We start from the raw sequence: 27,669 nt of genomic DNA, 5'->3' as shown, positions 1-27,669 counted from the left end.
TTGAGAGCCACGTTGGGCAGAGATAACCCTCATTAACACTGCCCGCAAGAGAAACCAAAATGGGTCATATGTACCGACGCCACAGTAGTTAAATCCGTTTGACCCTGGTGAAAATTTTTCCATGGTGACGCCACGGCGCAGCGGCGCGGCGCCAGGGCAGAGTCGGCCTAATGAAGGCGGGCCGTAATGACGAAGGTGGCGGCTGATTCGCTTCCAGGGGGACAAAAGTTGAGGAATTTCAACCCTACTTGCATCGTGCACAAGAGTCGCATTGCCTTTGAATACTGTTTTGTGCTCGTCTTTAGGCAGCGCGGCGCGCGAGGGAGAATTTTCAACTCTATGCCGCGGGAGAGGAAGGCCGAGTTTTCATTAGGGCGGGGGGAAGAAGAGACCCTTGAGGCACTCCAGGTGAAGAGGCACCAGTATCGAGCGAGGACCAGCGCCGCAGGGGAGTGTGTGCGCCTCCACCCAGATGTTCCGGCGCCCTCCGCGGCTCCCGGGCAGGCACGGCGGCCTGCTCCCTGCGAGGCCCCGCCGCCGACGACATGCATGATGCCCCCGCCCCACGCCGCTGCCGCCGCCTTCGCCTCCTCCTTCATACCCTCCTCCTCTCTCTTTTTCCCTCTTTTTCTTCCCCATTTTTTCTTTTCTTCTACTCTTTATACACTCTGCTATTAGCCTTTCTTTCTCTTTACTTAATACATGTTTTCAGTAATCTTTGTTTAGTTTAAAAGTAACATATCTTACTCGTGCACTTGATAAGCTAAATAAGACGATATCATTTAATTTCAATCTATATTTTTGTTGTTTAATTATATAAATTTATATTTACCGTCAGCAGAGACTTTTGATGCTTCGAATATTAGTTATTATTATTATTATTATTATTATTATTATTATTATTATTATTATTACAGTATTTTCATTATCATATATTCCATTCCATCATCATTAGTCTTCATTAAAATGACTGACGACCGCAAGGTGCTCAAGACTCAAGGGTTAATTAGTGGCTACGTTTTAGAATTAATTAGCAGTGTATTTTTTTACCTGTTGCTGATTTTTTTTTATATATACTTAGTAAACCTACATATCGTCGTCGTCTTCGTCGTTATTATTATTATCATTATTATTATTATTATTATTATTATTATTATTATTATTATTATTATTATTATTATTATTATTATTATTATTATTGTTGTTGTTGTTGTTGTTGTTGTTGTTGTTGTTGTTGTTGTTGTTGTTGTTGTTGTTGTCATTATTGTTATTGTCGTTTTCGTCTTCGTCGTCTTCGTCGTCATTGTCGTGTATCATATAATTACATACACATAACATTTTTTGTTACTGTTTTTTCTCCAAGCTAGCATTGTGTCACATCACACACACACACACACACACACACACACACATGACCTGACCCACTTCCAACAACAAATCCGGATTCTCTTGACGCCGCCAGTGTGTGCGCGGCGCAACGTGAAGCCAAACAGCCAGACAGACAACCACACAGCCACCCAGTCCCCCCCCCCCACCCACCCCCCAGAAAGCCAGCCAGACAGCCAGAGAGCCAACCAGCCGTCCAGCCAACCAGCCAGGCTCTCTGCGGGTGGCGGGACACGAGAAGCGACGCTGTAAATTTCATCTCGTCTCCTCCTTCCCGACAACCTTCTTACGTACCATCTTCGTGCTGAGGATCTTCCATGGAGTGACTCTTTAACCTAAAACTGCAGAAGACTGGAAGCGAGGTGCCGCGCGCTGGCTGGCGGAGCGCGTCTCTCAGCCAGCCAATCAGAGCAGCCTTGAGGAGCGGCCCGGCGCGCGATAGGTCAGACGAGGCCGGCCCCTCCGCCAATTGAGACCCTGGATCACTGGATTTATTTGGTGCGTGGAGTTGACTAGCATCTAGCACCATGTGAATTCAGTACATCTTGGGGGTAGATCGACATGTTGCACCTCTCCAGCGACGATACTTTACCGAAATTCACCCCCATCTGCAGCTGTTACCAAGGGCGGCGCTGCGGAGGAGGAGGAGGCGAAGGCGCGGAGGGAATGGCGAGGGGGAAGCCTTGCCATCCAGCCCGCCAGCCCGCCGTCGCCCAGCCTTCTCCTCCCGCCCGGCAGATCATTATGGCCCCCTTGTTTCTCTCAGCAACTTGGTCAATAACTCTGCTCTCTGGTGTTGTCGTATTTTTTCGTCCACACTTTTCATCACGCTGGAGTGTTGCGCCTAAAGATGTGTTGCCGCCTCCTCCTGCTCCTGGTGGGGGTGGGGGTGTCGATGGGTGGTGGACTCGTGGAGGGTGGGGTGGAGTGGGGAGGGAGGAGGGGGTGGGGTGGGTAGGGATTGGGTACAAATAGGGAATGTAGGGTATATAACTCTCTCTCTCTCTCTCTCTCTCTCTCTCTCTCTCTCTCTCTCTCGTTATTACTATTCCCGTTATTATTTTTTCCTCGTCTCTATTTTTACCACCTCTTCCCTCGTTCTTACCATCCTCTTTATATCTGTCTTCCTCTTCACTTCCTTTTAGCTATCACGAACTTCCTCCTTTTGTGCAAACTTCGAATGTAATCCTTCTAATTCAACCTCAAAATCATTCCCTAACTTATCCATCAACTACACTCGCTTGGTAATGGCGCAACATGGCCGTCGAAACTATTTAAATATCATTGCTTCATTTCCAGTCTCGTTCCTCGGTCAGGTGGTTCGCCAGGTTCGAGTCTCTGATAGCTGAGGCTTCACAGGGTTTAGTGTTTAGCTAACCGCTGTGGAGGTAAGGTGTATCTCTCTCTCTCTCTATCTCTCTCTCTCTCTCTCTCTCTCTCTCTTGAACTATTGCTATTGTGTTGAGTGTGAATAGTGTATAGTCAGCCACTTAAAATTACCTCGCTCACCGTTTTCTTTCTAATTATACAAGATAGAATTGCCATTTTAATTTGTTGCATATGCATCTTGATACCTGACCATAATTACCTCGTTTACGTACTAATATTCAACGAAATTATACAAGTTTACCATATTTAGGTCTATTCCGGATGGCTGACGCGGATCATGAAGAACAAGAACAACCAGTGAAGTCAAGTTGCCGGCGACCACTTGAAGATCAGCGGCTGGGAGGAAGGAAGGATGTCATCTCGCATCACTTCGGTTCTTCGTCATGGAATCCTGTGGGTCGTGAGGGTGGCTATGGTATCCTGATCCGCCTTTTGATATGGAGCTGTTGGTGAGGTGAGGCTGAGCATGGTAGTAAATGGTAGTGTACATGGTGTTTAAGGGCCAGTCAAAAATTAAGTAACGCTCTTTTGGATCATGTTTTTACCCCCTTTTCCCGTTTGTCATGCCTTGTAACATGTCCAGACCCCCTTAGAAAATTATGTAGCACCAGTCCCCGTCTCCCTTATTAGCTGGATTACATTTCTTATATCAATTCAGTGATAGTCTAGTCTGGTACCTACAAATTATAATCTTTAGTTGTCTTTATACCTTAATATCAATGAACCCAGATAAATTCAAAAGCTCATGTTCTCTTGCCATTTACTTAATTTCCACATCTCCGAAAATAATCAAATTGTTGTTATAGCTGCCCCCACCCCACCCCCCTCACCCTCAATGGAGCACAGGACCTTGAGATTTTCACTCGTGCCATGATTGACTTATCCATTAATTAAAGCCTTTGCTAGTTGTAGTTTGAGATGAAGTTTTGTGATAACTAAATGCTTGTTTGGATGTAACATTGTTTATTGGGGTGAATATCAGCATATAACGATCGTCACGGAGGTATACTTACGCTGGTGATACCATAAGTGCTTGTTTGGAGGTCTTTTTTTTGCGGGGAGTGGGAGTGAGTTATCAGCAGGTAACGATAGGTAGGTGTACTTGAGTTGTTTGGTCTACTACTACACTGACCTCTCGCTCGTTATCCTGTTAAGTTGGTTTAATTATTGGATTATTTCAAAATAGGGTCGTGGATGAGGGAAGTGGAGGTGTTTAGTGGGGTGTGGCGGGTATGGGGAAGACTACTCGGTTAGCTGGTGGGCGTTAAGAGCTGACGGGCATCATTGAGACGTGCAGCAGCCGTTGTAAAGAAGCTAATGGGTGTTAAGCCTGAGGGTAATTATATAGTTTTCTTAGTTCCCCTGGAGAGAGAGAGAGAGAGAGAGAGAGAGAGAGAGAGAGAGAGAGAGAGAGAGAGAGAGAGAGAGAGAGAGAGAGAGAGAGAGAGAGAGAGATTTTACCTGACCAGTTCTTACCTTACGTAGTCTCATTATCCCTTTCCTCTGAAGTTTGGGCCACCTGTGCCTCCTTGGTTTACTCTGTTTACCTCACCTCAAGGCACCAAGTCCTCCCAAGACGCTGTACATACAAGACTTTGCGAAGGTTTCTTATTCAAACGAAGATGTTGACTTTGGTTCCTTGAGAAGGTCTTTAAAGTTTGTAACGTAGCAACACAACATTTAGGACGTCGTTAGGAAGTTTAGGGTGAATAATGGTTAGCGAACTGCATCAGATGAATTGCCATTGTTGTGTAGCTAACGATTATGAGATCTTTTTGCTGTCTTTTGAATATGTATTTTGAATATCCTGCACAGGTCGTATTTAAGTATTATGTTTTAAGTAAAGATTGAAAGGTAATATGAAACTTAAACCCATTTTCATCTTTGCATATATTGTACCCACTGCCTTCAGAGTTTTACATATACTGTATAGGAATGAGCTGAGTATTTATTGTTACGTAAATAGAAAAACTTGGCTGAAAACTTTTGAGACTAGGAAATGCAGCTCAAAAATAGGATTCAGCTCAGTTTAAAGCCAAAAAGTTTGATGTTATAAATTTAAATGGATTTAATCGACACCCCCCTCTCTCTCCCTCGCTTTCTCACTCCTCAAAAAGAGATAACTAATAATTGACAATATTGGACGTTAAGTAGATCCCTTCCCCCCTCTCTTTTTCTCTCTTATCTCTCTTGTTCGTTCCCTCGAATACACAAACAGTTTCTCGAAGACTTCCTCGTAACCGTATTGGTCTTTGTTGACGGAGCTCGGACGGTGTGGCTTGGAAGTGCGTGGCTACTAGGTCATGCGAGGGTCGTGTGTGTGTGTGTGTGTGTGTGTGTTCGGACCTTAAAGGGGACAAGTCGGGTCCTATACGTGTGCTTTTATGTCCGATCTTTTTCAGTAACATTTTTCTCGTGTTCTTTCACTTTTTTTTTTCGTACCCAGTTCTAATGCGTGTTTCATGTATAGGGTACGAGTTTTCTCTCTCTCTCTCTCTCTCTCTCTCTCGAATTAACGTTTCCATAAATCATGTTTTTCGTTTATTTACACGTTTTTTAATGGATTCCACGAGAGAGAGAGAGAGAGAGAGAGAGAGAGAGAGAGAGAGAGAGAGAGAGAGAGAGAGAGAGAGAGAGGGGGGTCAATCACGTTAATTATTCGTTTTGTAATATTAGTGAGCGCTCATTTATACTTCATTTTCCTTGTACTCAGAAATACGAAGAATTATTCACTCATCAAAATTCTTAGTACTCGTAATTAGAAGTCGGGAGGAAAATGGAGGTAAAAAAAGACATCTAATATATACATTTCAACATTACTTCGAACAAATCCTGACCGAGAGCAAATATATTAACCTGAAGAATAAATAGTTAGACTTTTAGATGTATAGAAAGAGTCAAGCAAGGAGAAAGAAGCTGTGTTGATCATTTGCCAGTTCTCAGACGGTAGGAAATAGAGTATTATGTAAGGAGGAGTGAAGACGTTGGTGAAGCATGAGCAGTTTACAAGTAGGCGATGATATGTGCTATGAATCAGGTTGAAAGGGAAATCATAGAGGCGAAGCAGGTGTTTACGAGTAGGTGACAATATGAATCAGGAGGGAAAGGAAGTCAGAGAGGTGTGGTGTGTCTAAATTCAGGGGTTTCACGGGTTAAGGCAAGAAAGATGAAAGGAAGTACGTAAAGGAAGGTGGTGAAAGTGGAAACAGATACAGGTGTCCATCATGAGAGGTGCCAACCAGATCTGTTATCCGCATATTTTCCTTAAAAGAGCAAAATCACGAACCAAGAACAGTCCTTACGTGGTTAAATGTTACATAGACACAGATAGGTAGCAGAAAAATTAACTTAGCCTTCTCTTAAAGATAAAAAAGGTCCGGTAAATACCCCATTAGAAAGGATCGTGGGAAACTACTAATTCAAGGTGTAATGTTTGCTTTTATTGGGGATTAAGGAGATGAAGGGTAAGGGCGACAGGACACATGGCATACCTTTACGGGACTTGGCGTTTTAAAGTGGAATGATGAGGAAGGTGGCGAGAGGTGGAAGAATGTAGTGGAGGTGGGAGGTGGAGGGGATGAGGTGTGGGAGAGGGGAGAAAAAGGGGGTGAAAAGGGGGATATGAAGGTGAAATAAAAGGGAGGGGTTTGTTTTGAGTGAGTGAGTGAAGGAGGGAGGAAGGAAGATGAAAAAGAGGGAGGAGGAGGAGGAGGAGGAGGAGACTGTGCAAGGAAGGAAGAGGAAGGTTGGATGATGGATGGCAGGATGGTGTGAGGAAGAAGAGGAGGAGGAGGAAGAGGAAGAGGAGCAGCAGCAGCAGGAGGAGGATGAAGAGGAGGAGGAGGTTGGAGGAGGACGCTCGATAGGTTCATGTGTGTGTGTGTGTGTGTGCGTGTGTGTGTGTGTTTGGATGTGAGTGTGTGCGTGTGTGCGTTGGTAGGCTGACTCAGTTGCACAAAATGGCGGCCTCTGACTTGGAAAATGGCTCTGATTACGAGAAAAAGATATATACATTTTTTTTTTTTTTTGTCGCCATCTTTTCGTCCTTTTTATTTTATTTTTCATTTTTTTCCCGGACGTTTTTTCTTTCTTAGTTTTTCCTTTTTTTCAGTTTTTCTTTTTTTTTATTTTCTGATGTTTTTTCGTTGTCGTTTTTTGGTGTTTGACGAGGCGTACGAGTTTTTTTCTTTCGTTTTGATTAGAGAGCGGGTATAGACTCTCTCTCTCTCTCTCTCTCTCTCTCTCTCTCTCTCTCTCTCTCTCCTACTAACAACCTTCTCTTTTTAAGCTTTACATAATCTTCAATTCTTCCACTTGCCACTTCAGACACTTGCTCACTTCTTTTATCTTTGTCTATCACTCTTTGCTTGCTCTGTTTATCCACTTTTTATCACTTTTTCTGCTTATCTTTCGCTTCTTCCCTTGCATTTGTTCTTTCACCAACTTTTCCTTATCTACTTTTTTTCTACCTCCTTTTCTAGATACCTTTTCCTTCTTCGCTTGCTTCTGTCGATTCACTTTTTCTCGCCTACTTTTTCCTCTCTTTTTTTTTTTCTACTTACACCTTACGCTTCTTTTCTTGCATCTGTTCTCTCATTTTTTCCTTCGGTCGTACTCTCTTCATTCATTCTCTATCTCACTTTCTTCTCATGTTCACACCTCGTTGATCGCTCCTTTGCATGCTTCTGCTCTGAACGGAGGAGGAGGGGGAGAGATAGGGCGACGGAATATAGATAGGGAGAGGGAAAAGGAGGAGAGATAGGGAGACGGAATATAGATAGGGAGACGGAATATAGATAGGGAGAGGGAAAAGGAGGAGAGACAGGGAGACGGAATATAGATAGGGAGAGGGAGAAGAAGGAGAGATAGGGAGACGGAATATAGGTAGGGAGAGGGAGAAGAAGAAGAAGGAGGAGAGATAGGGAGACGGAATATAGATAGGGAGAGGGAGAAGAAGAAGGAGAGATAGGGAGACGGAATATAGATAGGGAGAGGGAGAAGGAGGAGAGATAGGGAGACGGAATATAGATAGGAAGAGGGAGAAGGAGGAGGAGAAATGGGGAGACGGAATATAGATAGGGAGAGGGAGAAGAAGAAGGAGAGATAGGGAGACGGAATATAGATAGGGAGAGGGAGAAGGAGGAGAGATAGGGAGAGGAAGAAGAAGAAGGAGAAATAGGGAGACGGAATATAGATAGGGAGAAGAAGGAGGAGAGATAGGGAGACGGAATATAGATAGGGAGAGGGAGAAGGAGAGATAGGGAGAGTAAGATAGAGATACAATTGTCTTTTCCTTTCCGTTATTAGATTTGTAAGATAGAGAAGTAGTTTTCTTTTCTATTATCAAAGCATTTAAAGTGTCGCCTAAATCACTTTTAATTCTCTTCTCATATCTTCGTTCATTCTCCATTTCACTTATTTCTCATTTTTTTCACACTTTTCGTCGTTTCTTTCTATCTACTCACTATTCTTTTTTTATGCTTTCCTGTTTGTTCTTTGTTTTTTTTTCCTCTTTTAGTTATTCTCTTCGCTTTCTTTGTTTGCTCTTGTTATATTCTCTTTTTACTTCCTTTCTTTATTCTTTTCACTCGTGTTTCATCTCGCTAGTTCGCTTCTCATCTCGCTCACTCAATCCTCGTATTCATCTCTCTCTCTCTCTCTCTCTCTCTCTCTCTCAAGTCTTTTATTATTTATTCCTCCTCCTCGTCCTCGTTTTCGTCGTCGCTTCATCGCTCTGGAAAAAACGAGAAGAAAAAAGAAAAAAAAGTCTTGGAAAATGTACCGAGCGAGTCATAAATAATTACTACCCAGACGAGAGAGAGAGAGAGAGAGAGAGAGAGAGAGAGAGAGAGAGAGAGAGAGAGAGAGAGAGAGAGAGAGAGAGAGAGAGAGAGAGAGAGTCATTAATGCGAGATGACTTGGCTAACGTCCTGAAAATTATCTCTCTGCACGCGTGTTGTCCCAGAGGTCTTGGCGTCAAGGGTGGGAAGGAGGAAGACGAGGGAGGGAAAGATTTTGTGCCCGGGAAAAAAAAGTTAGCGTGTTTCTCTTTCCTATTTCTTTTCGGTGTGTGTGTGTGTGTGTGTGTACGAAACTAAACACTTCACACACACGCACACACGATTTACGTTTTTTTTTATTTCCTCTTTTTTTTCTGCCATGCCTTCATATTTTAGCTTCCTTATGACTTAATTATATTACGAAGAAGAATCCCTTAGTGTTGCCAGAAGCCGTTTGGGTGGGCGGGAGGTCGAAAAATGTATATATCAGTCTGCATTACGAATTTTTATTTTTGTTTCATACATTAAATTATAAGGTAGCATCCGGGCAGAGATCCTGGCTTTTGTTTGGCTTAAGAAAGCATCTTTAATTTTGAATGCATCCCCTCCCCCTTTGAGTCCTTCCTCCCCCCATTCCTCCTCCTCTCCATTCCCCCCACACCTCCTTCCCCCATTTCCTCTCTCCCCCACCACCCTTGTCCTCCCCGTCTCTTATCGCCACCTGCCTCCCTCCCAACTTCTTGCATCCCCTTTCTCCTCTTCTCCATCACTTCCCCTCCTCACCACCTGCCCGCCTCCTCCATCTCCTCTCCTCCCGCTGTGCCGAGTGAGGTGGCATCGATCTCGCTCCTCCTCGCCGTGTCTTCCCTTGACGTGCCCGCCCTGAGCCCCGAGCCCTCCTGACCTTTGCCTCAACTCTGCCCGTCGCCTCCTTCCCTCCCTACCTGACCTTACTCACTATCAATCTCTCTATGTATACCTTCCTCTTGTGTATTTAGTGACATAGTTTGAGGTTAAGTTTAACGTTGACACTATTTAAGGTTACGTTACATTACGTTAATGCCAAAACACCTACCACAAAGAGTAGGCTACACAGTTAATATTTTGAGAGTCCTTTAAGTACAAAGTTGCTTTACTAGGATCCCTTGCCTAACCTTGCGATACTCAATAGTAAGGATGAGATGTTCGGGTTTTCCTTGCTGTATATTGGTGGGCATGTTGATAGCTGCAGGTACTCGAGTATGTAGCATTATAGGTGGTTGTGAGTGTTTGATGGAGAAAACATTATTGAGGACAACACGTGGGATAGCAGGAAGGGTGAATATGTGGCACGAGGTTTTTTACATCTGAAGGTTTCATTACTCATTTTGTAGGTGTCATGCAGCACAGTGACGCTTCTCTATGATCCCACTAAACTTCGTTGCTTTGCAGGGAAGTGTGCCTACGAGAGCTGACCACAAAACCTGCAAGTGTGACAGAGTCGAAGTGTAGAACGAAGAGGAGTTTGTCAAGTCTTCGCTAATTGTTGATTACTTCTGGAGGAGCGTCCCCACGTAGGCGACGGTACACTTGGGGTGTGTGTGAGAGGGAACAGGAAACTATGCAGTGTAAGGATGTGAATACCATAGTTGGAATGTGTAATTCACAAGTAAGGGGCACAATATAGAAGAGGCTGGTATATGGATTCCAACTGTGGTATTCACACCTTTACTGCACAGTTTGTTTATTCCCTCTCGCATGCACCAAAGTGTACCGTCACCGCCGTGGGATGGTCCATCTTCTGGAAGTAATGAACATTTGTGACGAGTCCGTTGACAGTGAAGAGGTGCAGCAGTACCTAAGAGAGAAGAGGAGGGAGAATACTGAAATGCAAGAGGTACCACTGATATAATTCATTATATTTAGAGCTTATCTTCAATACAGCTGTTAATAATGCAAGATGGGGTAAGCAGCTCCTTTAGACTTACCACCACCTGACAGTTCTCCTGGTCCATGTACTTCGGACAACAGGTAGATGCTGTATGTTCACAGAGCTGCCCTGTGTAGGCAGATTTGCCTCCGCCCAGTCTTGAGTGTGTGTCTTCTGATGATGGCAGTTCAACAGGCGGTGCCTTCCTAGCTGTAGTGTCAACGAAGTATCCTTCCATTTCTCTTCGTTACAGATGTTGGATTGATGGCTGCTGCAGCTGCTATCAACGTCACTGTCATTGGATATCTTCTTGGCCTTCAACACTGCTGATGGGATCGGCAAGCACCTGCGAACAACACCAATTATCAATGGAAACACAGAAACCTTTTCTAACAAAAATAAAGCTAATATTCTATTCAGGCTGGTTATTATCCATAATCACAAGTGTAGATTGGAGTTAAACATTGTTTAACTGCAGTATAGTACCCGGACTCCGGAGACTCTCGGATGATAGCCATCATGCATGTCAGCCTTCCAGTGTGAGTGTGGAGGACAAACCCATGATCACTTCTTTCATTATGCTTCACCTGAAGAGGACTTCTGAGCAACCTGAAATGCAGCAATGAGGTCTTCCATTAACTGCAAAAGTCTACAGTAAAACTGGTAATTTATTCCTGGATACTTCTGTGATCCTAGTTGTTCTCGGGAGAACAAAAAGCACATCCTGTATAAACACCAGTTTTATCAATATTTATTGAATCTAACACTACGTCGGCAGTAAATAAAGTTTAAAAAATATTTAAATTTCTAGGCGCTCTATTTTATTCCAAGAAATCGGTGATAACTTTGGGGCATCTAGTGGTTGGATTCAACCCCCTGAACACATTTTTTTATCCTTCATGCATATAATTTGCTTATTGATGTTTCCCAGTTTGATTCCTTAAGCAAAGTATACGCATGAAGGATAAAAAAAATATGTTCAGGAGGTTGAATCCTACCACTAGATGTCCCAAAGTTATCACCGATTTCTTGGAATAAAATTGAGAGCTTAGAAATTTACATTTTTTTCAACTTTATTTACTGCCTACGTAGTGTTAGATTTAATAAATATTGATAAAAGTGGTGTTTATACAGGATGTGCTTTTTTTTAGCATGTATTGAACAACATGATTGAGTTAAGGCAGTCTTTATGAAGCAGTGAAGTAGGTTTATCAACTCGTCAAAATAGTGTCACAATAATGGAGCAGAAATATACTGTACATGCAATGGGGGGCAAATGCTGACGTGCAGGTGGCCTCAGTGCTCATGTCTCATTGGCCCTTGAGTCTATAATGGGGAAGAACTTATCATCATGGAATGCAGGGCCAGTGCGACATTCAGATTACCAAAATTCTCCTTCCCAGGTGACCAGCCCAAAAGAAAGCCTTCCTCCATGGAGCAGTGGTTAATGTGCATAGCTACAAATCTGCAGACCTGGGTTTGAATCCCAGCCCGGGCAGTCGACATGCAGCCCACACAACTGTTTCTCCTCCCTTTTGAGCTGGTCAATAAATGGGTACCTGGGGAAACCTAGGAAAGGAAAACTTTGGCAATCCCGGACTTCACTTTTGCCCTATGTCCTGCGGTAAATGGGTTCTTACCACCACATGTTCAAAGGGCTAATGCAATGCGATGAGCACCACAGCCATGCGCAGCTACAGCGTATACACTCAATATTACCTTTACCAAAAGGGAGGATAAACAAAGGGGTGAGCAGGGCGCTGACTGACCAGGCCAGGATTGAACCCGAACCTGTGAGTTCTTGTGAGCTAGGCAGGCTAACAATTATGCCACAAGGGTGCAGCATGTGGAGGACAGTGCATGCTGTAAAAACCCTCTGTGGCAATTAATCCACTGCAGCAGAGGACAGCGTGTGCTAGGACTTTAGTGTAGCACAACCAATCGACAACAGTGATGACTATATGGATATTGAATATACTATGGAAACTCCATTATCTTGAAAGTAGAAACAATTTTGAAAAAGGAATGGCTAATGGACAAGTACAAAGTAGAATTCAAGCAGTGTGAAATAAATGGAGAAAGGCACTGGGAGTCTTGTGTGCCAGGAGGGTCAGTAGTCATGGGAAGAGTCTTATAGGTCAGTGGTGAGACCAGTATTGTTGTATGGCATGGAAACAATATCTTTAAAGAAGCCAGAAGAATATAAGTTAAACATGGGAGATGGTGATGTTGCAATGGAAGTTTAGGGCGACAAGATGAGAGAACAAAAGCGCTTACATCATGGGAACAGTCAAAGTTATGGAAGCATCAAAGAAAGTCACATACCTCGAGAGGGTCAAATACAGATATCATAAAGTTGGGAAGAGAAAATTAAATGAAAACCAAATAAGTATGTTTTATAGAACTTTCAAATGTGGTCAATACAGCATCCATCTATCTTTGCCTGCCTGTATGCCTGAAAGATTAGTCTGTGTCAAGGTCAGGCTTAACACGAAACCTCAGCTTGGTGACAACAATGGTAACACTGCTGCCTTTGCCTAAGTCTATCGGATGAACTTTACAGAAACTCCATACTAAGACAGGAGGGTTAAGTTAACTACTACCAATGTCTGGGGTCCACCAAATTAAAGTTCTTACTATCATATCTGGATTAAGTGATGTGATGAGGTGATTCAACTGGGCTATCGTATTTTTCAAGCTGCAAAAAATGTTGATAATCTGACGGAAATGTAGTAATGGTGTGATGGATATGGATCGGAAGGGATGGAACAGATGATGTGGAAGGTGATAAGAGGAAGAAAGTGAAAGTAAAGATGATTGAGGAAGCAAAGAAAGTGAAATAGGGACCCCCACATACATACTTTTATATCTGTATTAATTCATCTCTCTTTCCCCTTCTCTCTCTTTCCTCAGTCCTCCCTCATTTCTCTCACCCATTTCTCCCTTTCCTCATTTTCTCTCTTCCCCATTTCCCTCCCATCTCTCACCCATTTCTCCCTTTCTTCACTTTCCTCCCCCATTTCTCTTTCTTCCCCATTTCTCTTTCTTCCCCATTTCTCTCCTCCCCCATTTCTCTCTTCCTCATTTCTCTTCCATTTCTTTCTCCCCCATTTCTCCCTCCCCCCTTCTCTCTCTCTCTCTCTCTCTCTCTCTCTCTCTCTCTCTCTCTCTCTCTCATACGAACGAGTTTTACACAAGAGGAAAAAAAGCAAAAAAAGAAAAGCCTGCAGGAAACAAAAAGCCCAGGGGAAACTAGGGGAACATTCTAAACAAGCAACACCAATCAAGCCTCAACAAGCCAAACCACTCATCAAAATTATAGGCCTTGTAGTAACATTATTCCTCCAGCAAGATTACTGCTCCACAAAACAATCAGTAGAAGTAGTATAGTTAAAACATCAAATACGTTTAAATCCTCTTCAAGCACCCAGCTCCTACTATCATCCACAGCCCCCCCTCCCCCCATCTAATTAGTCTTAACTGCCTGATGCTTCGGTGTGTCGTTCGAAACACTGAACCAGGTTGAGGGAATGTGGTTATTCTTCAAGTGCTTGTTTGCTGTTGCCGCCTAAGACCTACCTGTGGCCTGGAATGTGTTACGTGCCATGCAGTGTGCTATGAGTGTAAATGAAGTCACAAAAATGATTAAATAGTTTGTGTTATTTCCGTACCTTGTGTGAAAGTCTGGTGCGTTGAGGTCCTGTGTTGATGTGTTGGGGGTCGTTGAGTGTAGCTGGGCAGCCTCAGGTAGTACAATGACAAGCTTCTCTGAAAAATATGACTTGGTAAAATCACACAACACTGACATACTAATAAGATAAATGTCAAAAATGTAACAAGAATAACGCAAATGTATAATCATGAAGTGCTTCGTGTCTAGCTTCACTTACCTGAGGGATGGGAAGGGCGAGGAAGTGGACAGGGCAGGGCACGTCCACACTCCACAGGATCCACCTTCCAACTGATCAAACCCTTGGATCAAATCAGTGAACCTAGACAAAACTCCTTGTTCGAACCACACACACACACACACACACACACACACACAGACCAAATGAGAGGAATATGCCCTAAATAATGAATTCAACACCTTAATTACCTCACTCCAATGACTATAGTGCATTCGTAGCATGAAGTCCGTTCTGGGTGTGGCAGATTCTGGAATTACCACGAGTGCGGCGTTGCCAGTTCGACCGCCAATTATCAGATTAAAAGTATCCCTACCTACCTACCCACAACCTAATTGACGGTCGAACTGGCAGCGCCGCACTCTTGGTAATTCCAGAATCTGCCACACCTAGAACAGACTTCATGCTACGAACGCACTATAGAACAACTTTGTAGACACCGGTGACGGCCAAAGCTGCTGCACCTAATACTTAAGAGGACAAAGACTGGTCGCTAATCTGGCCACGCGCATGCACAGGTAATGAAGTCCTGCAGTGGTTCCCTCCTTACCCCTCCCTCCCTTTCTTCCACTAAGACACGCAATAAACTTGTGTGCTTTGCTTGTTGAGGTAATGAAGACATGCATGACAATTTGAATGTGAAGTCTCCTGCCCACAGTCATCACACAAATCATACACAGAATCATTGCAAGAACTACACAGCAATGGTTGATAGGATGATGGCTTGGCATCACTAGAGTCCTCAGGGTTAGTATTTTAGGAAAACAGGCAGTGTAGATAAATGATATAACGAGGTGGTTCAGTAATTTGTTGAGAAAGTGCCTGTGGTTGTTTATAGATAATGTCATTAGATATCCCTCTTACAAAATATTTCTGAGGGCGAGTATGTACAAGAAATGTTGCCAGCCACCTCTGTTCTTAGTGAATGCCCAGAAAGTGCAAACACCAAGCAGTCATTCTCCTGCACTAGCATTCTTTCTAAACACACATACAATCACCCCTAATTAAACTTACCCAGAAATATCACGGATGAACCAAGTCATGCACCAATTACCACACTTCGTAAGGACAATGACACAAATCTCTCCGGCACAAAAATTCTTGTGAAAATAGATTATACAAAATTCCCTTTACAAAAGTGGCAGACATCCCGGGGCTGCGGCAAACAGGCGGCGCACAGCGGGGACATTTCCACACTCCTGAAATCCTTCCCCCAACTATAGAAGGAAAACAAAATATATAACAACCCTACAGACTAAAGATAAATTCAATCTTTATACAGGTGTACCTTACAAAATAGTCAATTGTGGTTTTAAATAGTCCAAGTATGATCAACAACACACTGCAATGCCTTACTATTACCATGACTTCAGTGGTAGAAAATTATATAGAATCACATTGTTACATCTATAGTTTGTATTGAAAAGGTACAGTAGTGAAGGGAACAAATCCAAGCTTCCATCCATACTTCCATGACTATGAGTAACTTAAATGCAAGAATACATTACATTACACACACACACACACACACACACACACACACACACACACACACACACACACACACACACACACATTCTCCAGTCACGACGTACATGGCACCAGCATAGCAGCACCAAGTCCTGTAACACACTGGTGGGGGGTAGCGGCCACCATCCCTATATGCACACACAATGTAGTAGTACTGAAAATACTATTATAAGCAACAATTTTCCTTTACTGCAACATACATAATTATGATGCATGTGAAAAATTCAAGGCAAAATTAGTCTGAATTATCAGTTAATTCTTTTATCTTTGGCTGAAAACAAACCCGGAATTAGGTAAGGACGAGTTCCCAAACCTGTCATAAATAATGCCAATGCAATAGTAAAATATGAATAAATAAAGTCTGGAGTGCTTTTGTACACTTTGAAAGTAAACACACACACACACGAACTTACAGCCTTCACACAAAAATATATGTACTGTATGTTGCTTATTTCATGTTTAACTTTCTGACGGAGTGCTTCCCTTGCTCTTCCCTAAAGGCTGTGACAATTCACTAAGCTTTGACTCTGACACTTTTACATTTTCCTGGCTTTTTACGGGAGGTTTTGTCACTTCATGTATTTCCTCTACATGCCCGTTTTGTAAATTTTCAGTGTCTTCTGGGGATTCAGTTTCCATGTCGTGATCTTCAACAAGACTCTTTGGTTCTCCAGAAGGCTCTGTTGGCATCTCAGTTTTCTCATTTTCTCCACTAGTTGTATTTTCATCCACTTCCATGCTCTCATCTTTCTGGGGAGCCTGCTCTGTGCCCACTGAACCGTTTTCTCCACTAGTACTTGGCACAGCAGCCTCAGGATTCATCCTCTCTACCTTCTCGGCAACTTCGCTGGAATTATTGGTCACGTCATTGGCTTCCAGGTGGAAGCTAGTAGCTTTGAATTTGGGCCGCAATGATACTACATAGTCAAAAGGAGCTTCCACTATATCTCCAGAGTGGAAATTCACTTGTATACTTTTAACCATCTCTGCATTAACATTTTCCTCCTCTTCTCCTTCAGACTCTTCAGCTGGGTTGGCGTTTCCCACCTCGTGGGAATATATCACATACTTTTCTGGAGCTGACTGAGAACTACCATCACTCTTTTGCTTATTGCCGGCTTTGGTTCCTGAGCCAACAGGTAGGCTGAATATTTCCTGTCGGTCATGGCGCATGAATCCTTCTGGGTGAACATACTTGAAAGGACGGAAGTGCACTTTGGTGTGCTCACGAATGAAATTGGGTTGAGAGGCTGTGTAATCGCAGAAGGTGCATTTATAGGATCCAAATCCACCATTTGCACGATGCCTCATACTGTGACTGTCTACTGCATCTCTCCTTATGTTAGCATAGGGACAATACTGGCAGTAATACACTCTTCTTTCTCTTTCATCATCCTTCTTTGGGGCCTCTCCAACTCCCTTTTTGTTTTGTAACAAAAGATGCTGACGTTCTATTGTTGTCAAGTCAGCCTCTTCCAAATTCTCCTTATTTGAATGTTCTTCATTCTGGGTCTTACTACTTACCACTTTCTCTCCCTGAGAAGAGTTTTCTTTTGATACAATTGGCTCGTACTTTGAGTCATTGTCTAGCGGTGGAGTTTCCCCGCTGGTCTGCGCTTCCATTCTTTCATGGTACTTGTGACGCTTAATATGCATCATGAAGTTGGCATAGAACTTGACTGAGTAATCACAGATACGACATCTATATTTGTGGCTGGAGCCATGAAGGTTTGTGTGAACAGTGTACTGCTCCACCTTCTCAAATGCTGAGGGGCATTTACTGCATTTGTAGCGCTTTTCGCGAGACTTTCCAGTAACCTTGTCGATGTGAAGGGGATAATGGAGCTGAGGGTCACCAATTCTTTTAGGATCCTCCTCCTCCATGTCTTCCCTTCCTTTGCTCTTGCTGAACACATGGGGTCGTATCATATATTCAACATCACTAAAGTGTCTGTCACCTTCCTTCTCCATTTGAGTCTTGCGGCGCAGCAGATCAACACCCGAAAGGGGAACTTGCTCTTCAACGTAATATTTGAACTGTGGGCGGCTTCCATCATGATTGTTTTCTCCTGTTCCTGGTCGTGGTCCAATAAGTTTGAGCTTAAGTGGTGGAATACTTGAGGTGTTGTTATCCTTTTCTGTCCTTTGTGAGATTTTTGAACTCAGGCTTGCCTCAAGAGCTTTTTGAGCTTCTGCTTTCTTTGCAGATTCATTTGCAGCTTTTTCTGCTTGACAATTCTGATCATATTGGTTATGAAGCAGAATATGTTGCTGGAGGGAGTCCCAAGTCTTACCAGCATATGTACACTTAGGGCAAGGGTGCGGATTCTTGGTCCCGTGCAAGGACTGGTGGTACTGGAGAGTGACCAGCTTACTGAATGTTGCTGGACACTGATCACACATGTACTTGCTGGTAGGTGGAGGCTGTGGCATGACTCCTGGAGCAGGCGGCGGTGAAGAAGAAAATGGACGGGAGCCTGATCCTCCAGCCTCCTTGGCAGAGTGCTTTTCTCCGGATAAGTCTGCAAGTTCGTGAGGAATGGTCAGTCCTGGGACTGGAGGGTAGCTTGAGGCAGTGCGGTGCTGGCCCATCATGGAGCGCGTGCGCTGCTGGTACTCAGGTGTGTGCACCTTAAGGTGAGTCAGGAGGTGGGCAGGGTGACGGGTGCCATAGTTACAGTGATCACAGGTGTGCGGCAGGCTGGTGTTGTGGAACCGTGAGTGAATCTGGATTTCTTTCTCCAAGAAGAACCTTGCTGGACAGCGCTGACAATAATACAAGATCTTCTCGTCATTTTTCCAGTTGGATAACTTGTCTGCTGCTGCCTGAGTTGTCTCTGTGGAAGCAGCAGGTCCTCTGGAGGTCAGTTGCTTCAGCTGATCTTCATCACTCAGGGATGGATCAACAACAGCATGGCACTGTCCCATTGAACCTCCATGCACCTTCAGGTGGGCAGACATGACACCAGCGTTCACACTCACATAGGAACAGTACGGGCAATGGAGTCCTCCAGCTTCTTTGCTTATATCTGTCTTGTGCATTTTTTCGTGTTCCTGAATGTTGGTCTTGCGAAGGTTGACATGCGGGCAGTGTCGGCACTTGAACATTTTGAAGAACCGATGATCCCTGGACACCCACACCAGCGGGATGTCCTCCATGCGAGTGGTGGACTCGTCCGTCAGTTTGGGGAGATTGGACGAGTCAGTCAGTGCCGAGTCCTCTCCTGAGGATCCAGTTGCTGCATTGGTAACAGGAGTGATGGTGAGAGATGGAGATGGGGAGTTTGAGCGATCATCCATCTGACTCATATCCCCATTTCCATTTCCTTCCAATGTATCCTCTATCCCATGAACACGGATGTGCTGAGACAGCAAGTGGCGTCTGGTAACATTATAGGTACAGTGCGGGCAACGGAATGGCAGACCTTTGGGTTTGTGGAACTGCTTATGATGCATCAGTTTGGCTCGACTTCTTGTTTCAAAGGGACAAGCGCTGCATATGAACTGCCTTGGTCCTCCAATATCATCCTAGAAGAGAAAAAAAGTTATGAAGTCATACAAATAAATAGTTTCCTTCTTAATATGCAACACATTTTGAGTAAATAAAAATAAAATCCTTACACATACGTCAATATTGGTGATTTGCAACTTATGCGGGGGTTAAAAGCCCGCTACTCACTGCTCCCGAACAGAGGTCAAAGGAGTGTCCAAAACGAGAGGTCAATTTCGGGAGGAGGTGTCCTGATACCCTCCTCTTGAAAGAGTTCAAGTCGTAGGCAGGAGGAAATACAGATGAAGGAAGATTGTTCCTGAGTTTACCAGTGTGAGGGATGAAGGAGTGAAGATGCTGGTTGACTCTTGCATAAGGGGTTTGGACAGTATAGGGATGAGCATGAGTAGAAAGTCGTGTGCAGTAGGGCCGCGGGAGGAGGGGAGGCATGCAGTTAGCAAGTTCAGAAGAGCAGTCAGCATGAAAATATCGATAGAAGACAGAAAGAGAGGCAACATGGCGGCGGAATTTGAGAGGTAAAAGACTATCAGTATGAGGAGAAGAGCTGATGAGACGAAGAGCCTTTGGCTCCACTCTGTCAAGTAGAGCTGTGCGAGTGGACCCCCCCCACACGAGATGCGTACTCCATACGAGGGCGGACAAGGCCCCTGTAAATGGATAGCAACTGTGTGGGGGAGAAGAACTGGCGGAGATGGTACAGAACGCCCAGCCTCGAGGAAGCTGATTAAGTGAGAGATGAGATATGAAGTTTCCAGTTGAGATTTTGAGTTAAGGATAGACCGAGGATGTTTAGTGTTGAGGAAGGTGATAGCTGAGTGTTGTCAAAGAATAGTGGATAGTTGTTTGGAAGATTGTGTTGAGTAGATAGGTGGAGAAACTGTGTTTTTGAGGCATTGAAGGACACCAGGTTCCTCTTGCCCCAATCGGAAATAATAGTAAGGTCTGAGGCTAAGCGTTCTGTTGCCTCCAGCCTTGAATCGTTAAGTTCCTGTATGGTGGGTCTTCTATTAAAAGAAGTTGAGAAATGCAGAGTGGAGTCATCGGTGTAAGAATGGATAGGACATTTCGTTTTGGAAAGATCATCAATGAACAACAGAAAGAGAGTGGGAGATAGGACAGAACCCTGTGGGACACCACTGTTAATAGGTTTAGGGGAAGAACAGTGACTGTCTACCACAGCAGGAATAGAATGGTCAGAAAGGAAACTGGAGATAAAGGTACAGAGAGAAGGATAGAAAGAGTAGGAGGGTAGTTTGGAAAGCAAAGATTTATGCCAGACCTATGCATGTTTTTTTTTTAATAATTAACACATTTTCACACAAACACTGATTCCACTGAATTTGTCTAGCTGAAAACTTTCTATTGATGTATGGTGATATTGCTGTGCGTGTTTTTCATTATGTTTTTGCTATGCTTGACTTTGAAGGCCTGTAGCTCAAAACTAGGTCATTAGCTTGTTTGCCCCTTGAGCACTAGATGCCTCATTTACCCTCTTCATGAAACTCATGAATATACCAGGCAGTGGAGTTTCACCTCATAAATCTGTATTAGAATGTCTCAGAAAGAAAGAACTAATTGTTATTTTTTCACCAGATGATGTAAGCCTTGAAGGTTTTTCTTTAAGTTAGTAATGTGTTTAGTGCACAAGGTGAGGGATTGGTAAGGGTACTTGTGCTGTCCAGGAGTCAGAATGGCATACAGTCCTGAACTCCACAGACAACGTAATTCTCCTATAGCACACCAATTTACAACCGTCTGCTTTCCGTCATCTCCTTTCTATCCTTTCTCACAGGGACCCAACGTATAAAGGGAGAGACCATAATGACGAGGAGACTTTCTTGCTGTGGCCATTCCCTTGAGAGAGCTGTTGTCCATACCCTGACCTAATATAGTCAATTCTCTCATTCATCTGGATTCCCTCATAAACTCCCTTCCCCTCTGTGGCCCTGTGACTCACCTGGCTTGAGATGGGTGAGCTGCTGTTCTTGTTGGTGGCGTCCACTACAGATGACGGCACCTCCATGCCATGGACTCGAAGGTGCTCAAACAACTCACTGTTGAGAGAAGGATTTGGAAGTTAGAAGAGCACAGATTAAATAGGTGAGGCTTTTTATCTTCTCTAACTCATGCCTATCATATATAAATACAGTGGTGGGCTCAGCTTAAATACAATCTTTTCCCACACACCTATGTATCACTTCACTTTTGCATCAATGAATTCAAAGTTCACAATCTATAATTCTTCTTCATCTGAAGTTTTTATTTTCCCTTATGGGGTTGGCTGGGTTGATAAAGACTTTGTCGTCTATAATTGTGCGCATGTATAAAAAGCTAAGACAAACAAAACATACACAACCAAGTCTACCTTCAATAGGGAACCAATCAGTCACTGACCTAAGTAAAATCTTTTGCTTTGACTTACCTCCTTGTAGGAACATAATAGGGACAAAACATGCACTTGAAGATGCAGTCCGCGCGTTCTGTATGGTAGGTCAAATGAGGCTTCATCTCGCTGCGCTTCTTGCAGGTGAAGGGACACTGCCGGCAGTGGTAAGTTCGGGCGTTTTCACTGTATTCGGCATTCTCAGCGTCACCTGGGAAAATACATCCAAGTTACAAAATACCAATGACGTATAATCAGGGAAGAATGTGATGAAATATAGCAGCTGGAAGGAGATGCATCCAAGTTTTCTCTCCCTGGAAGACAGCACACACACAAAAAAGAAAAATACAATCCAGGGCTGCCTATGTGTGAAATGGAATATGTGATGATAATGATGGGGTAACCAAGGCTAGTCTTTTTACTGTAATCCTCTCTCTTTAGTTTAAAATATTCTCCATGCTGTGTTGTTGAGGGAACGCACTACAGACAGCAATGAAGCAATGCTCACCCCCAGATTCTTTGGTGTCCGGGTTTTGCCCTTCGCAGCGGCTGGTGATGCCGCCCTGGCCCCCGTGGCTGCTGTCAATGTGGAGCTGAAAAGATGAAATTCCAATTGGTTCTGGCTCTCAAAGTGTTGTAAATGATACTTAATGTCAATCATCTCTATTCAATCCAATTTTTAAGACAAATTTAGTGAAAATATTAAAATCTGTTTTATGGTTTGAACTCAGCAATAGGCATTTTACTTTGCCCTGAACCAGTCTGAACATGAGATAACACATTTACACAGTCTCAACGATTCATCAAATAACAGCCAATATGAATTTTATTCGGACATAACTGATGAACAATCCTCGTGTTAATCAACCTGCATCTATTGACTACTCCCTGACTAAATATATCTACACAAGGCAACACAGCTTGCCCATGACTAGCTGACCTGCACAGCGCGTTTGGTTCCGGCAGCGTAGCCACACACATCACAGCGGTGGACAGCATGTAGGAGGGACACGGGGCCATTGCGCGTGTGGGCGAGGCGCACGTGTTGCACCACCGTCTCTCGCTCACTGTCCCTGTGGAGTGAAGCGAGTGGTAAGGCAAGAGAATGTAAAGACCACAGAAGGAATAATTCATATTTCAGCAATGATGATCTCTATGCATTTGACTGCCATTAAAAAAAATCCTAAATAACATACTAATACAAACTTAAGCTTTCAAAAAGGAACAACCTGTCTGAAACCCTGCTAACTAATGTGAAAGACTGATGAGATTCTTCATGATTTTTTGCACAAAACGTGACTGTGCTTGCCTGAAATCACAGGTGTTGCACTTCCACTCTGGGTTGCCCTCGTGATCCAGGACCATCTTGGCAACCTCCTTCCCGTCCTCCCCCGTTGATGACACCGACACCTGAGAAAACAGAGGATTTAATTCAATCTTTGGATCAAAATATAAAAAAGATAGTGGACATAGATAATGTTACATGAACTTATAAAATATATTGTTTGGTCAAAAGTTAAATAAATTTTACTTAATTGATGAACACTTCAATGAAAGACCATAATATACATAAGATTTTTATAATCAATATCATATCATTTTCAACACAGAAGAGTGGCAAGGCAATGGTGTTGATACAAGAGCTATTAAGAATATTCTTTGCAAGTGCTGTCAGTGACATGCACATGCTTAAATTTAAATGCACATTGATATCACAAGAGAATCCATTGGATCAGAGAAAATTTAATATTTGAACAAATATATTGATTTCACATTATAAATAATGAAAACTTATTATTCTTAAGATCTGATGGTAATCATATGTATCAGTTCCTATATTCAAACAGTAAAACAAATGTATGTGCACACACACTCACACACCCACCCACACACACACACACTGATAACCAACAAGAGATGCTCCATAATGGACATAATCTTACACTGAGTAAAGGAAGGAACACCTGCCAAGTGGAGGCATACATAGGGTGGCACAGAAGAGGTGCATGGATCAAACAACCTTACAATGAAATTTAATAATAAGACCTTCAGAAATTGGCCTTATTGATACCAGAATTCCAAAACTGCATTTGCTGTCATTATGTATGTAAAGAAGTCCCTCCACAAATTATGAAAATTGTTGGCATTTGAATGCTATGAAGAAACTAATCACAGATGATATTTGGCGAGCAGAGTACATAAGATGATCCTAATATGTGTATGTAGGAGCCATCTGATGAAGTGGCATGTGCTGTAAAGTTATGGAAGTTAGTGAAGCAAGGTGTTACTAGTCTAGGCCTTGGGTGTGCCCAGTGCTGAGTTCAACGAAACAGTTAGTTAACCAGATTACCCCAAAAATGTTATCATGTTGGGTGATCTCAGTACTCATATGAAAATATTACAGCTTACTGAAGTGTTTCATCTGGAATCCTGGATGGCTGACAATTTTGTGATAGTCACTTAAAAAAAATGTATTTTTTAATCAATATGGGTGTCTAAGTCATCCTCCTTATGAGACTTATATGGACAAGTCATCCATTTTATGAGATTAAATTATAATTCATGGACAAGCCATCTAATATGTTTGTCAACTATATAGGCAAAACCCTCAGCACATGACTGAAAGGATGAGCCTCACTATAAGAAAGATTCACAAGACAATGACAAAGGCTTCACATCATAAAGTGTTCATTCTGAAGGCCTTACTGTAAAATTAGACCTAGGATGATTTAACCCAAAGGCTGTACACGCATAAATTCAACTGTCAGTAGTCATACATAACACTACATACACACACAAATAACCGATTACTGAGGGACAAAACATCATCATAACTGAGGGCTTGAGTATGCAGCACCAACACAGCTTCCCACACAGTGCAAGTACTGTACTAAATCTACTCTGCTGGTACAGTGCAAAAGTCAGCAAGTCAAAGCAACGGCACAGGTGTAAAGCATATTAGTACACTGCGTCTGGCCCGGGGAAGTGGTGCCATGTTACCTGCTCCTCTGCATCTGTCATCAGGAGGTTCAGCCACGCTAGGAATCTCATCTGAAGTTATGCAAAAGGAACAGTTTCAACGCTGCCCTTGGTGACTGTCTACCCACAGCCACCTGATGTCATGCTGCTGTGGGCATGTATAGCTGTTTCCAAGGTTTAGTAGGCAGAATTATGCAGCATACATGTAGTACTAGTATATTAACATTGATAAGTAAAACTACCATAAAATATATCATGCTGAAACTGCACTGAAACTCCAAATCACGAACCAGTATCATCCACTTCTACTGACAAGTGTAAATTTGATCCACATGAGAAGTAAAGGTGCCCTATGGATACACTTTGTATTAAGAAACCCAAGAATAGCCAAAAGCTGTCTCAAGTTTCCCAGACGTTTATTAAGCCAGATGACACCACAGACTTGAATGCAAATCCAGTACTCATAGGATTTTTACCAGTGACATGTTTGATATTTATGATGTTCTGCTTAAGGAATCACCATCACTACTGAAACAAAGCAGAGTTGTTAAGACACTCACACCCTACACCAGGAACTCTCACTGTACAATATTTCGTGCTGGTGCAGTTTCTAGGTTTTCATATTCTTCTTTGCTGTGATAATTTACTTTGGGTGATCATATAGTAGGTTAAGACTTGCAAATGACATGGAAGGTATTTTTAGCTTTTACTGAAAATTTTCAGGCAAGAAAGCTTTATTGGCATGCATCAAGGCAGACTATAAAGAACTGAATGTTTCCTTTGTCATGTGTATAGCATTCTGAAGGTGAATGTCAAAGTAATTTTAACATACAGGGGTTGTGATAGGCACTGTATGTATTTTCTCTGAGCACTTGTTATATTGTAGAATGAACTGCAACTGTACAATGAGAGTTGCCCTCGTCAACACGCTGACATGCATTCTTTCCTATTTAATCCTTTCTCCAAAGGATCACCTCAAAGACATGCTAGAGCACAAGGCTTGCTGCAGGTGTGGACAGCCTCAGGAGGATTAATAATGATGATGATTGCATGCACAACTAATGAAAACTGAAATGGGAATATGAAGTACAAGAAATATGATGATAGAAGTATTATGTCTGTCAGCAAAGGGGTAGGTATTGTATGTAAGATCCTCTGAAACTCTTCTAAACTGCTGAAAACTTCATTGTGTAAGATCTCAAGTATTCCTTTCACAAGCAATGATATAAATCACCAAGCCCTTAAACAAATACATATGGCTGGCTGGCTTAAAGGAAATAACAATTTCTCTATCCATCAATCATGGAGTCAGATGACAACATCAATTAATACATATGCATAGTGCAGTCCTGCACATGACAGAGTAAGGAATTTCAAGATTTTGGTGGAGGAAATTCCCCTACTAAAAGTCTATCATCATTCAGTTTGTATACCAACTTCATGAAACTTGGTGATCTGCCTTCAAATAATAATAATAAAATAAATTGACTCATCAGTTTAAACAGATCAAAACTAAATGCAAGTATTTATGATGAGCCCCAGTGTAAGTCATTTGACTGAGCAGCTCTGGCCTACACTAGACTTGGGCGCTAGCAGGGAACCCTTTAACCATTGCAGAGGTTATCCCTATGAAAGAAGTAAATAATTTTTAGAGGGTGCATCATGGCTCAGAAAAGTGTTTAGTAATAGAGACGTCTGCAAAAGAAGCTCCAAAAGTGTACTGGTGTATTTTGTAGCACAAGGACTATAAAGGGCCTTCTACTGCCACACGCTATTCCTGACTACCTTATCTGTCTGGAACTTCTACCAACTTCATCTATAAAGGGGAAATCTGTGGAAGGCTATTTGTGTTGCTGCACCCACACAGTGCCAGAGGTAGACCCAGGTATGCCCCCTAGTTCCCTTTATGCCTCCACTTCACCTGCCTCACCTGGTGGCTTAGTGTGGCCTTACTGTCTTTCTCTTCTGAGTCCAGCAGAGAACTTTTCTGCTGCTTCTTAAGCTTAGATAAGTTGGTGGAGCCAGATGCCAGGAGTTGAAGTGTCTCCAAGCTAGTATTTACCGACCCCTGCAATACCACATGATCACTGCATTGCTTAACCACTCTTAAAACCAAAAACATGATCACTACTCATCTACAACAAATTGACAGAGAAAGGGACTGAAGAGCCATTTTGCATTACCAACACTGATAACTGTATTTAGCTATTTGAAATATAAAAAATAATCAAAATGAACACATATAGCTGCAGGACTTGCCAGTGCTCCTTCAAATAAAAGAAATGCCAATATGCAAAGCTGAGACAATAACATTCAGCTAAAACAGGGAACACACACATTTGCAGGAAATGAATGGAAATACAAATGGGGAAGTCACTGTAGCTACTTACAAAACACAGGATCTAAAATATTACAAACCATGCACACTTGTAAGCTACACTGCATGACTCAGCCACGAGGCAGAATGACAAAACCCCGACAGCTTGTGAAGTAATTGTGTGTAGTTTTGAAATCTCAATAAAAGATACATGTCCCCACCCTGTCTGTGTAGGCAATAGGGTCTGAGGCCTCTTGCTTTCCCTAGATAATACATTGTAGTGTTCCTGCACGGACAACTTGTGTATGGGGAATGACAATTAATATGTACCCTAAAGACAACTTTCGCTTCAGACTACAGCAATTGTTAAGCTGTCTGCAGCCTTTCCTCACCTTCATTTTCCTTCCGAAAACTACTATGAAAGTAGTGTAGTTTAGCTAATTTTAGCATCTTCAGCCTTTGGCTGGTCTAACTGCAAGAATATCCAAGACATCTAACGGAGATGGACCAACCATATGAAAGATTCCACAGTAACAATACTTTCTCAACACTAACAATAAAACATATCATCTTTCAT

At 42.8% G+C, this 27,669-nt stretch overlaps 1 protein-coding gene and 2 long non-coding RNA genes across 10 annotated transcripts in view; 1 reads left to right on the top strand and 2 right to left on the bottom strand.

The window, feature by feature from the left end:
• The first annotated feature begins 2,450 nt into the window (after positions 1-2,450).
• On the top strand, positions 2,451-10,864 carry LOC126998116 (uncharacterized). The gene is made up of 4 exons (XR_007752641.1): positions 2,451-2,774; positions 3,026-3,229; positions 9,987-10,431; positions 10,718-10,864. It is a non-coding gene; the product is annotated as an uncharacterized LOC126998116 (long non-coding RNA).
• On the bottom strand, positions 10,246-14,480 carry LOC126998115 (uncharacterized). 2 transcript variants are annotated; one of them, XR_007752639.1, is made up of 5 exons: positions 14,355-14,480; positions 14,136-14,232; positions 10,951-11,073; positions 10,523-10,810; positions 10,246-10,392 (listed from the first exon to the last, which is right to left on the bottom strand). It is a non-coding gene; the product is annotated as an uncharacterized LOC126998115 (long non-coding RNA). The 2 variants fall into 2 exon arrangements; XR_007752640.1 differs by lacking the exon at positions 10,246-10,392 and having other exon boundaries at positions 10,433-10,810; positions 14,355-14,468.
• A 977-nt stretch (positions 14,481-15,457) lies between these two features.
• LOC126998114 (uncharacterized) overlaps positions 15,458-27,669 on the bottom strand; it is a 30,905-nt gene continuing 18,693 nt past the window's right edge. For 4 of the 7 annotated variants that reach the window (XM_050859519.1, XM_050859523.1, XM_050859522.1 and 1 more), the window contains 8 exons: positions 26,706-26,843; positions 24,797-24,847; positions 23,106-23,206; positions 22,737-22,869; positions 22,305-22,389; positions 21,836-22,007; positions 21,371-21,467; positions 15,458-19,430 (listed from right to left, as the gene is read on the bottom strand). In XM_050859519.1, the coding sequence (XP_050715476.1) occupies positions 16,362-19,430; positions 21,371-21,467; positions 21,836-22,007; positions 22,305-22,389; positions 22,737-22,869; positions 23,106-23,206; positions 24,797-24,847; positions 26,706-26,843 (3,846 nt within the window). In that variant the 3' untranslated portion in view covers positions 15,458-16,361. The remainder of the gene's footprint in view (positions 19,431-21,370; positions 21,468-21,835; positions 22,008-22,304; positions 22,390-22,736; positions 22,870-23,105; positions 23,207-24,796; positions 24,848-26,705; positions 26,844-27,669) is intronic. The other 3 variants (XM_050859520.1, XM_050859524.1, XM_050859525.1) reach the window with 3 other exon arrangements.

This window comes from Eriocheir sinensis, chromosome 13 (assembly GCF_024679095.1).
Source record: "Eriocheir sinensis breed Jianghai 21 chromosome 13, ASM2467909v1, whole genome shotgun sequence".
Lineage (NCBI taxonomy): Eukaryota > Metazoa > Arthropoda > Malacostraca > Decapoda > Varunidae > Eriocheir > Eriocheir sinensis.
The sequence above is the reverse complement of the archived record's forward strand: the minus strand, read 5'-3'. Positions and strand labels throughout refer to the sequence as shown.